The following is a 12,518-nucleotide window of genomic DNA, read 5'->3' as shown; positions in this document are numbered from 1 at the left end:
GATAAGGTTTGATACAATAGGGATTACTGAAGTGAGGACAGGGGTTATGTGGTGACATCAGCATCAATAAATGGTACAGTAGGTGCTGGAATTTTTACGAATAGAAAGGTAAGTAATGTGGTGATTTATCACAAGAAGTGCAGCGACTGAATTATTCTTTTGGAGAGTGAAATAAAGTCAACACCAAGTATCACTGTACAGGTTTACATGCAACATCATATGCTGGTAATGAGAAAATAGACACAATGTGTGAAGAAATAGAGGGATTGATAAAATATGTAATGCCTCACTAACTCAAGGTATTTTTCCAGAGAGACTGAAATATGTCATTGTTAAACCACTCTTTAAGAAAGGTCATAAGAGAGACGTCAATAACTACCAAGTCAATAACTGACAATCTGTTTCAGTGCAGTTGTCATTTTCCAAAATTTTTGAGAAGGTGAAGTATTCTAGACTATTATCTCAACTTGGCAAAAATAATATCCCCAGCAAATCACAGTTTGGGTTCCAGAATAATTGCTCTACTGAAAATGCCATTTATATGTTCACTCACCAGATTTTACAAGCATCAAATAATAAAATAATGCTGGTTGTTATTTTCTGTGACTTATTTTAGGCATTTGACTGTGTGAATCACAGTATTCTCTTGTGTAAACTGAAGTTTTATGGGATTGACAGTATAGCTAACCAATGGATAATGTCATATCTAACCAGAAGAAAGTTGTACTTAGTTATTCAAACATAGTAGTCTGGGAACAGACTTCTGACTGGGGCCAAATGATGTATGGGGCTCACCAAGGCTCCATCTTAGGTCCACTATTTTTCTTCATACATGCAAATGTTTTTTGATCCAATGTACAACAAGCAAAATTAGTTCTTTCTGCATGTGACATTATTGTAATCAATCCAAGCATACATACAGAAACAGAAGAAATGATAAAGTTCTGAAAAGTATCACTGACTGGTTTTCCGTGAATGGTCTCTCACTCAATTTTGAAAAGATGCAACATATTCAGTCCTGTATGTCTAGAGACACTACACAAATGATATGTGTAACATATGGTGAGGAAATAATAAATAAGTTGGAAACTTCAAAATTCTTAGGTGTCCATATCAATGGGAATTTAAACTGGAAAAAGCACATTTTGAAACTCCTGAAACAACTTAGTTCTGCCACATTTGCACTTAGAATCGCTGCAAATGTTGCGGAGAGAAAAATCAGTAAGTAGACATAGTCGGGCATACAGTATATTTATTCCCTCATGAAGACCATTGTAAATAATCCATTATAGTTCTAAAGAACAATGACGTACATAATTACAATACCAGAAGGAAAAATGACATTCATCATTCCACACCAAGGTTACCTTCAGAACAAAATGGAGAGTACAACACTGCAGCAAAAATTTTTGATCGCTTATCAGTGATATATATGTCTGACAAAAAGCAAAGTAAAACTTTAATTTGTAATGTGAATGTAAATGACTTGTTGCACATCATTACAACTGACTGTGCAAAATGACCCATGGAATGTCAAACTAGCTGATACGAAGAAGGATAAAAATTGTTAGCCATAGGTGATTGCAACGCTATTAAAGATGAGGGGTTGCTAGAGAATGGGAACTAAAGACAAGGAATGATAGGGGAGGGTCGCTTGGAGTTCTACCACAGGTTTCAATTGGTTGTAGCGAACACTTTCCAAAATCGCATGACACAAACATATACTTAGGTAATACCATGAGATACTGGGTGGATATCTACTGGACTACATCATGGCTAACCAATAATTTAGAAGTCAATTTATGGCTGCAAATTATACTGAGGTGCAGAAAACTAAGATCGTAATCTGTAAGTATTTTATTTTTAGTTCACATTGGACTACTACAGAGAAGTAATATTTTGAAGAAAAACAAGACAGCTCCCTGGAAGGAAATGCATTTGTCCACACTGTGCTGTGTGACAAGAAAGTAAATTTCATTAATGGACTTTTTGTAATTACCTGACTGCCAAATGAGACGAATGTCCATATCAATGTAAAAAAATCTTCTAAAATAGAAGTTTCATTGCCCAGATTGCATTTGCTACATATCCTGATTACTAGTTACAGCAAAGTTATAGTGCCGTCTTCAGATCATTGAAGACGTGAATTATTAGGCCCCTATGTGTGGAAAATGCTATCTGGCAATTGAAAACATGGAGGAAAAATCATAGAAAAGACACTCCCATGCAACACTGAGTACACTGAAGTAAAAACCATAACTATATGAGCAAGACACAGAGGTGTCAAATACATTTTGTGTCCAAGTAATGTTAATTGAACAGTGACTAAATGAAGTGAATATGTATCTAAAGTTAACGTCATGTAGCTTAACAGACAAAACTGGACTGTGAGAGAGTATTAGAAAAGTGTCATCAGCCTGTCCGAAACATTTGGATGTAAGTGCTTGTCCAAAACATTTGGATGTAAGTGCTTGTCCAAAACATTTGGATGTAAGTGCTAACCTGTGATATAATAAATGTTAAAAGCATTTATTGCAAGCTGATCATCAACTTTCCACTGATATCAATAAATGTGAAAAAAATCACAACTTGTACAGTGTTGCATTTGTCACTTAAAAAACTGGTCATCAAAATCAAATTATAGGAACACGTAAGACGTTCACAAGCTGCAGCGCTATTTCCAAGGTTTATCCAGTTCATCTCTCATTTCACATTCTCTAGTTTCCCTTCCTTAGTTTTGCTGATTGTGTTCCAGTTTTTCTTTTTACTCTTTTGCAATTTCCTATATTCAAAAGATAGTGACTGGGACGTGTTAACACTGGATACAATAAGATTATACACTTTCCAAGAGACACATTACAGCCAGACATTAAGACACTGAAACGATAACTCTACACCCAAAGAAAACATTTATAACCATAAATACACAAAAACAAATCTGGCAGAAGTACAGAGAATGGTATGTCTCACATTTACAACTTTTATGTTGAAATGTTATTAAGGATTTTGCTTGAAATACAAAATTATATGAGTTAGTTGTGCTATGTAGGTGATCTTGATTCATTTTCTGCTTTGATCACCTCTTACAGTAGCTACATTTATTGAAATATACAGCACTTTTGTCTGTGTGGAAATATTATTAATATTTTCTCAAAGACAGAATCTACACTGTGCTAACTGATCGATCTGTGGCGTAGCTCATAATCAAGGTTACGTTGCAGTAGGGTCAACTGAAATTTGCTATACCACACATCTGGTTTGACATGTAACATAAATGTGTTGTCATGTAACATCTTGGTTGTGTGCTATATTTGAAACAGATTGTCGCTGGAGAGGGTGCCTAGGAGTAAGTTATGGTGCTCTGTAGTATGGGATATTTATGTTTCTAAATTGCTTCTGAATGCTGTTAGAGATTCACTGGACTTCTAAAGTGCTGTTTGTGAGACTAATCTTGCAAGAATCTGTGCAGTATTTTTGTGAGTTATTTTGATGTTGGCAGTTATGAATAATAGATTCACTTTCTGATTTGGAATTATTAGTGTGGTGTGGTGTTCATAGTTGGAGATTTAAATTTATGTTTCACTTTTTGTTAGTTATAGATATACCAAAGGAGTTTAGGAGAATGAAGGTTACGAGTAATCCCCTGTGTCTGCAACGAGGGACAACATATTGACAACGACTAAATTCCTACAGTTATTCAGTGTCATTGCTGAGTATGTGAAGTGTTATATTTGTGGCCAAAGCATGAGATTGTCAAAAGATGCTGCATCTCAGGCCAGTATAAATGACGTCATCAGAGGCAGGCAAATGCTTAGTATTTTATCGGGAGTGGTTGCTGTTTTCAGATGTCTAAGCTGGCCCTTTGTGGGATTACGTTGATAACATTTTTGCTATCATTAGATTGTTAGATTTGTGTGTCGGCTGACTGTGGTTGGTAAGTATCTTTTTAATGTTTTATTTTTTAATTGTAGTGTGATGGTATGTATGTTTGTGTGCATAAATGAGTGTTCACTGTATATCAAAATTTGTGTTAATGCAATGTTTTATGAATTTTTAGGTTGTGTTGTAGTTGATGGTAATTATGCTGGATTGTGGTAGGTAGGTATCATGGAGTTTACTATATACGCGTAGGTGAGGCTAGGTTTTCAACATTAGTTATATTGACGAGTTCTGGTTTTGTGGTACAGTGGAATTTGTTTTAGCTACATTTATTGTTCAGCTAATTCAATCCATACAAGGTGTAGCCTCTAAGTTATTAAATACATTTCTAAGAGGTGTTTCCATGCATCTCTGTCCACTACTGTCTTCTGCCAGTTGAAGCTCGTGCAACTTTCCTGAGTTCCTTATCCCAGTGATCAGGTGGTCTCCCTGGTGGTCTTCATTTTTCTCTGGGACTCCACTCTAAAACTGATTTTGTCCATCTTCCATACTTCGTTCATGCAATATCTTCTGCCCACTGCCATTTTAAAGTCTTAACCCATTCTATAATATCTTTTACTCCTGTTATTGCTTGTACGTCTTCACTTTTCTGTCGATCTTTCTTTGTGAGACCGAACATTGAACTTTCCATAGCTCTCTGAGCAGTTCTAAGTTTCCTTTTGAAAAATTCATTTAAAGTCCAAGTTTCATACCCATACGTTGAAACCGGTAGGACACACAGATCAAAAACTGTCTTCTTTAAGTAGACTGGCACGTTAGATTTGAAAACTGTTGCATTCCTTCTGTAAGCCCTACAACCCAGTTTAATTCGACAAAAAATTCAGGTTCCAAATCCTCTTTTGCGTCAATTAATTGCCCCAAATAAACGTATTCTGTAACATTGTTTAGGATGTTATTGTTCAGTGTTACTTGTCCTGCAGCTATCCACTTATTATGCATAACCTTAGTTTTAGAGTGATTTGTTTTAAGTCCAACTCCCTGACAATGATCTGTAAAGATTTTTAAAGAGGACTGCACTTCCATCTTAATATTAGCTCGGACCACTATATCGTCAGCAAATATCAGGTTGGAGAGCTTTTTACCATTTATCATTATTCCTCTGTTGTACCAAATAATTTTAGACATAGCCATCTTGAGAACTGCTACAAATAACTCATTTTCCAATGGAAAATTCACACTTGTTTTTTTCCTTTGTTGTTAGATGTACAGACGTGTCATAAATGTTGCGCAATATATTTATATATTTTATTTCCAGTCCTTGCTTGGCAAGTGCTTGTATGACTGCAGTGACAGACTCAAAGGCTTTTTCGAGGTCAATGAAGGCTATGCATAGTAGCACGTCATACTCACTTGCTCGACTAATTACCTCATGCAGTGTGTTTATATATGGTCAACTGAAGCGAAACCACTTCGGAATCCAGCTTGTTCTCTGGGCTGTGCAGTCTCCATTACCATTTCAATGTGATTCATCAGGACTTTAAGAGAACACATTATACATAACAGAAAGTAAGCTAATGGGGCGGTAGTTCTTCAGATCGTGAATACTTTCCTTCTTATGTAGTAAGATTATGTTTGCTTGGTTCCAGCAGGTTGGGAATGCTGCCATTCTGTATACAAGAAGTAAAGACTTTGGCCAGATGTTTCTGTTTCCTCCCCTGTAAGCTTGAGTATGTCAATTGTCAGACCATCATGATCCCCTGCTTTGCCATTCTGCATCTCGTTTATAGCTTTTCTTATTTCTTCGGGGAGTATTTTGGGGACTTCATCATCATCTGTGAAACGTTTTCCTAATGGTTCTTGTGTTCTTTCATATAATTTGCTACAGAAATTCTTTACATGCTTTAGAATTTCTTCCTTTTCTGTTATGTGCCCATTATCACCATCAATTGCTATGATTTAATTTTTACCAATCATAAGCTTTTGTTTAGTTTTCTTGCAGCTCTTTTTATTCTCTAATGCTAATTTTATGGTGTTTTCATTGTATTTTTGTATGTCAGCTTTCATATTCCTCCTTATATACTTACACACTTAATTTATTTTCTTCCGCAAACTGAACTAGCCTTTCACCCTTTTCGTTCCTCTCATCGATTCCAAGGCAGCCTACTGACATCACCCTGTTTTTTGACACCAGTCTTGGCATTTAAGTGCCCAATTACCAGTTTAAAGCGGCAGTCTCGTCCTTTGTTGTGTGTATTTTTTACTTCTTCATAAAATGCTTCTACTCCATCAGCCGAATAGCTTGCTGTAGGAGCATATACTTCGACTATTTGTAGTTTGTATCTTTTTGATATTTTAATAACAAGCCTTGCTCCTCTACTTGATGTTCCTTCTATTATTGACACTTTGTCTTTTACATTTTTATTTATTAGGAAACTCACACTCTTCGTTCTATCGTCTTCTTCTCCGAAGTGATACAGAACATTTCCTGACTTCAGAATTACACATTGTTCCCCTTTAGCTCTGGTGAAGTGTTAGATACCAGATTTGTCAAGTTGTACATAGTTTTGTAGCAGCATGGATTTTGTTTAAGCTACATAGGTCAAGTGACGTTTTCGGTACCAAGTTTCAGAGCTATGTTTGTGTTTGTGCCATCGTGGACTTCATTTGAGACTCTTTTTTTTTACTGTGGTTTTGTGGGTTGCTGTGGATTCAGTTTGTTGGTGTTAAGGTTTTATTTTGGTACATCTTCATTATTAGGGTTGTCATATATTTAGCTTGTCCCCGCCCAAAATCCCTATTTCCCTGACTGTCCTGTTAGTTTTATGTTACTTCTGCAATTGAATATTTTTCACATTATTTGTGTGATTTGCATCTGTGTGCAGAAAAATGGTCTACTCCAGGACAGTGTACAGGTTCTACAATTTTTAGTATTAACACCAATGAAAAACCTCTGCTGAATGAAATCTTGAACTACATATATGCTGATGACTGAGTTGTGGCCATCCAAGCAGGGAAGCTGAGAAGGTCAAATAAAAACTCACTACCACCTTAAACTCCAACAATGTGTCCAGGACCAACTTAAGAAAAACACCCTTCCACCCTCCCAAAAAAATGAAAGGTTTGGGTATTTCAATTTTGCTGCAAGCATAGCTGCAGAATGCTCCCGGTATAAAGGAGAGGAATGTTGAAGAACTTAAAGCCCTGCCACTAACGCAATACTGTCCTAACATTAAAATGATTGTCAATGTCAGAAACAATATCCCCTGAAAACTATAAGTTCAAATTGGGTACTAAACCATAAGTAATGTAACAGTACTGGCAGTTTGTCATTTCACTGGCAAATATGTGCCACCATTGTGGTAAAAAATAAGGAAACCCCGCCTACACTGAGTGAGGCGATGTCTCACTCAAGAAAAAGTGCAGCCTCATCAATGGCTGTCTAAAACCTATTCACACACATAACATCTACTGTCTGGCTGTAAGTTGCCTATAAACAGTGTATGAAGCTCTACATGTCTGAACAAACCTAGAATATGTTACTGAACCAGCTACCCAAAGGGTAAAATCAAGTAATAGCTTCCTCACAGCCCTGAGAACTTGAGACACTAATCACAGCCTACAGTCAAGATATAATAAACTTCAAGAGACCATCATTGAATGCAATCACCAGGAGACCTGCCATGACAATAATGAAAAACTGTGAAGTCTGAAGGCTCTTAACAGACTGTGAACAAGAACAAGATTGAAAGCAAATTACATAAAATATGTAGTACTGCTGAAACTGTGACACCCAGACAACACACCGTATGTATTACAGCAGCCTTGATGATTTCATGTCAACTTCTTCTAATCAAAATCACATTGCCCACTTCATAGTTAAACTAATCTTTTTTTTGTGTATATGCTATTTTGGAGGTTGCTATAAGAGTACATGGTTGTTCTGTTCCAAATACATGGATTTTGACCACACTCTTTATTTTTAATCTGGCGTTTCTGATATGAATAGATGTTTTACACATTTTGCTTGTAAGATATATAAAACAAAGTCAAATTACAGGACTTAACTGAACAACACTACACCTTTTATTGTGGAAAAATATCTGTACTGCGAGATACACTGGCAATGCAAATTACTGTTATAAAATGCAGTAGTATGATAGTTGTTAACTGGGAGCTTACCGCAGCCTTCCGAACGTACACAGGATGTGAAAGAGCAACATTCTTGAGAAGGAAGAGCAGACATTCCAATGTGTAATACTCCTTTGCATGGTCTCCTTTACCTGACCTGAAAGACACAAATGTACAATGCCAGACTTACGTAGATACACTGAAATCTCTTGTTACTGCAACAAATGTATGATGACATTTCTGTCAAACTTTAAAAAAACTTTCTGTTCTGCTTGCAATCTACACAGTTAACACAAGCAACAAAATAAAAATATTCATTACCATAACATGTGACCATGGGCAATGATATACACCACATTCAATTTAATGGATATTTTTACTGAAGATGATTAACGTAAATTAGCAATAACTTCTAACGTTATTAAGAAGAAAACAACTGACATCGTATTTCTTGAATTAAGAGATGCACTGAACTACTTTTATCTTTCTGTGTCAGTTTCATTCACTGTCTCAAATGATTGTTTGTGTCCGGGGCGTTGCCATCATCTGGGTTTAACAAATCATGTTCCCTACGAAATAGAATTATCACGCGTGAAGTAATTTTCTATGAAGAGAATGGTGTACAATTCTTAAGAGTGAAAACCCATCTAGTCATTACAACACTGCCATGAGTGTGGGTACGATTGATATCTACCTTGTATGAATTAAAGTGGACTAATTCTGGACATGACACCACAAATACAAAAAGTCTGTGTGCAGCCATCCACAGAGGACCAGCAAGTCAATGGAACAGCACACAAGCTAACCTGACAACAACTATATACGGTAAACAAATGTGTGAAAAAAAAATAACACACGACAGACGCTCTTTAGTTTTTCATGGATTAATGTCACTCACCCCCACATCAGGTAATTTGTGTTGACATTTTTCGGCCAAGAAAATTCGCCGAAGATAATCTGATTTTCTCTTTGTATAATTTCCTTTTTGTTGACATTATACTGCCGCAACAAACTTAAAGGATCAGCCATCGTACACTACTGACACGAAAAGTCAAAGACTATAGAATTCCTAACGCTGCCAAAGTTACAAAGTACAAGAGACTGTGGTACAAGCGACATGTGTGGTTGAAGTTTTTTTTCAAATCTAAGTATGGTTATTTTGAAAGTTTCTGTTTAGCCTTATCAGCTTCTAAAATTATTGTAAGATATGTTCCGATTTTACAAAAAAACTTATGCACGCTTACATAAAGTAGACGTAGTTACATTAAAGTCACCTGAAGAAAATGGCTGGTTGCTGTATCCCTTCAAGTCACTGTGGCCTTGAAAGAATTGCAAGGACAGTTCCCTAAACGTTTTGAGCACACAGTCAATCTTACATTTGCTGTTTCAGTTGAAAGCACCCCTGTGTTCTGAAGGCTGAACTGACTGATGTGTAAAGTAATTACCAGTTTCAAGGCAATTCCCTTTAACGTTAAAACTGTCCATGCAATCTTTTCTAAGGTAGAGTTTTCGCGTCTCGACAACGAGGTTGGAAAAGTGCTACAATATTTCGACTAACATATGTGTGTGAAAGACGTTTCTTCGATTATGATTATGGGTGCACCCATCTGCAGGTGGTCGCTCATGTCGGCACCAATGATGTGTGTCGCTATGGATCGGAGGAAATCCTCTCTGGCTTCCGGCGGCTATCTGATTTGGTGAAGACTGCCAGTCTCGCTAGCGGGATGAAAGCAGAGCTCACCATCTGCAGCATCGTCGACAGGACTGACTGCGGACCTTTGGTACAGAGCCGAGTGGAGGGTCTGAATCAGAGGTTGAGACGGTTCTGCGACCATGTGGGCTGCAGATTCCTCGACTTGCGCCATAGGGTGGTGGGGTTTCGGGTTCCGCTGGATAGGTCAGGAGTCCACTACACGCAACAAGCGGCTACACGGGTAGCAGGGGTTGTGTGGCGTGGGCTGGGCGGTTTTTTAGGTTAGATGGCCTCGGGCAAGTGCAGAAAGGGCAACAGCCTCAACGGGTGCGGGGCAAAGTCAGGACATGCGGGGACCAAGCAGCAATCGGTATTGTAATTGTAAACTGTCGAAGCTGCGTTGGTAAAGTACCGGAACTTCAAGCGCTGATAGAAAGCACCGAAGCTGAAATCGTTATAGGTACAGAAAGCTGGCTGAAGCCAGAGATAAATTCTGCCGAAATTTTTACAAAGGCACAGACGGTGTTTAGAAAGGATAGATTGCATGCAACCAGTGGCGGAGTGTTCGTCGCTGTTAGTAGTAGTTTATCCTGTAGTGAAGTAGAAGTGGATAGTTCCTGTGAATTATTATGGGTGGAGGTTACACTCAACAACCGAGCAAGGTTAATAATTGGCTCCTTTTACCGACCCCCCGACTCAGCAGCATTAGTGGCAGAACAACTGAGAGAAAATTTGGAATACATTTCACATAAATTTTCTCAGCATGTTATGGTCTTAGGTGGAGATTTCAATTTACCAGATATAGACTGGGACACTCAGATGTTTAGGACGGGTGGTAGGGACAGAGCATCGAGTGACATTATACTGAGTGCACTATCCGAAAATTACCTCGAGCAATTAAACAGAGAACCGACTCGTGGAGATAACATCTTGGACCTACTGATAACAAACAGACCCGAACTTTTCGACTCTGTAAGTGCAGAACAGGGAATCAGTGATCATAAGGCCGTTGCAGCATCCCTGAATATGGAAGTTAATAGGAATATAAAAAAAGGGAGGAAGGTTTATCTGTTTAGCAAGAGTAATAGAAGGCAGATTTCAGACTACCTAACAGATCAAAACGAAAATTTCTGTTCCGACACTGACAATGTTGAGTGTTTATGGAAAAAGTTCAAGGCAACCGTTAAATGCGTTTTAGACAGGTACGTGCCGAGCAAAACTGTGAGGGACGGGAAAAACCCACCGTGGTACAACAACAAAGTTAGGAAACTACTGCGAAAGCAAAGAGAGCTTCACTCCAAGTTTAAACGCAGCCAAAACCTCTCAGACAAACAGAAGCTAAACGATGTCAAAGTTAGCGTAAGGAGGGCTATGCGTGAAGCGTTCAGTGAATTCGAAAGTAAAATACTAGGTACCGACTTGACAGAAAATCCTAGGAAGTTCTGGTCTTACGTTAAATCAGTAAGTGGCTCGAAACAGCATGTCCAGACACTCTGGGATGATGATGGCATTGAAACAGAGGATGACAAGCGTAAAGCTGAAATACTAAACACCTTTTTCCAAAGCTGTTTCACAGAGGAAGACCGCACTGCAGTTCCTTCTCTAAATCCTCGCACCAACGAAAAAATGGCTGACATTGAAATAAGTGTCCAAGGAATAGAAAAGCAACTGGAATCACTCAACAGAGGAAAGTCCACTGGACCTGACGGGATACCAATTCGATTCTACACAGAGTACGCGAAAGAACTTGCCCCCCTTCTAACAGCCGTGTACCGCAAGTCTCTAGAGGAACAGAAGGTTCCAAATGATTGGAAAAGAGCACAGGTAGTCCCAGTCTTCAAGAAGGGTCGTCGAGCAGATGCGCAAAACTATAGACCTATCTCTCTGACGTCGATCTGTTGTAGAATTTTAGAACATGTCTTTTGCTCGAGTATCATGTCGTTTTTGGAAACTCAGAATCTACTATGTAGGAATCAACATGGATTCCGGAAACAGCGATCGTGTGAAACCCAACTCGCATTATTTGTTCATGAGACCCAGAAAATATTAGATACAGGCTCCCAGGTAGATGCCATTTTCCTTGATTTCCGGAAGGCGTTCGATACAGTTCCGCACTGTCGTCTGATAAACAAAGTAAGAGCCTACGGAATATCAGACCAGCTGTGTGGCTGGATTGAAGAGTTTTTAGCAAACAGAACACAGCATGTTGTTCTCAATGGAGAGACATCTACAGACGTTAAAGTAACCTCTGGCATGCCACAGGGGAGTGTTATGGGACCATTGCTTTTCACAATATATATAAATGACCTAGTAGATAGTGTCGGAAGTTCCATGCGGCTTTTCGCGGATGATGCTGTAGTATACAGAGAAGTTGCAGCATTAGAAAATTGTAGCGAAATGCAGGAAGATCTGCAGCGGATAGGCACTTGGTGCAGGGAGTGGCAACTGACCCTTAACATAGACAAATGTAATGTATTGCGAGTACATAGAAAGAAGGATCCTTTATTGTATGATTATATGATAGCGGAACAAACACTGGTAGCAGTTACTTCTGTAAAATATCTGGGAGTATGCGTGCGGAACGATTTGAAGTGGAATGATCATATAAAATTAATTGTTGGTAAGGCGGGTACCAGGTTGAGATTCATTGGGAGAGTCCTTAGAAAATGTAGTCCATCAACAAAGGAGGTGGCTTACAAAACACTCGTTCGACCTATACTTGAGTATTGCTCATCAGTGTGGGATCCGTACCAGATCGGGTTGACGGAGGAGATAGAGAAGATCCAAAGAAGAGCGGCGCGTTTCGTCACAGGGTTAT

The 12,518-nt window shown here is 38.5% G+C and overlaps 1 protein-coding gene across 1 annotated transcript in view; it reads right to left on the bottom strand.

Annotated features, from left to right (window-relative positions):
* The window catches only part of LOC126175141 (parafibromin), a 77,041-nt gene extending 67,986 nt beyond the window's left edge, over positions 1 to 9,055 (bottom strand). Inside the window, exons 1-2 of the mRNA XM_049921701.1 lie at positions 8,906 to 9,055; positions 8,059 to 8,164 (exon numbers count right to left, since the gene is read on the bottom strand). Of these exons, the coding sequence (XP_049777658.1) occupies positions 8,059 to 8,164; positions 8,906 to 9,036 (237 nt within the window). The 5' untranslated portion in view covers positions 9,037 to 9,055. The remainder of the gene's footprint in view (positions 1 to 8,058; positions 8,165 to 8,905) is intronic.
* Between the last annotated feature and the right edge of the window lie 3,463 nt (positions 9,056 to 12,518).

The sequence above is a fragment of the Schistocerca cancellata genome, chromosome 3, assembly GCF_023864275.1.
Source record: "Schistocerca cancellata isolate TAMUIC-IGC-003103 chromosome 3, iqSchCanc2.1, whole genome shotgun sequence".
Taxonomy (NCBI): domain Eukaryota; kingdom Metazoa; phylum Arthropoda; class Insecta; order Orthoptera; family Acrididae; genus Schistocerca; species Schistocerca cancellata.
Note: the sequence above shows the minus strand (reverse complement) of the source record. Positions and strands in the feature narration are given on the sequence as shown.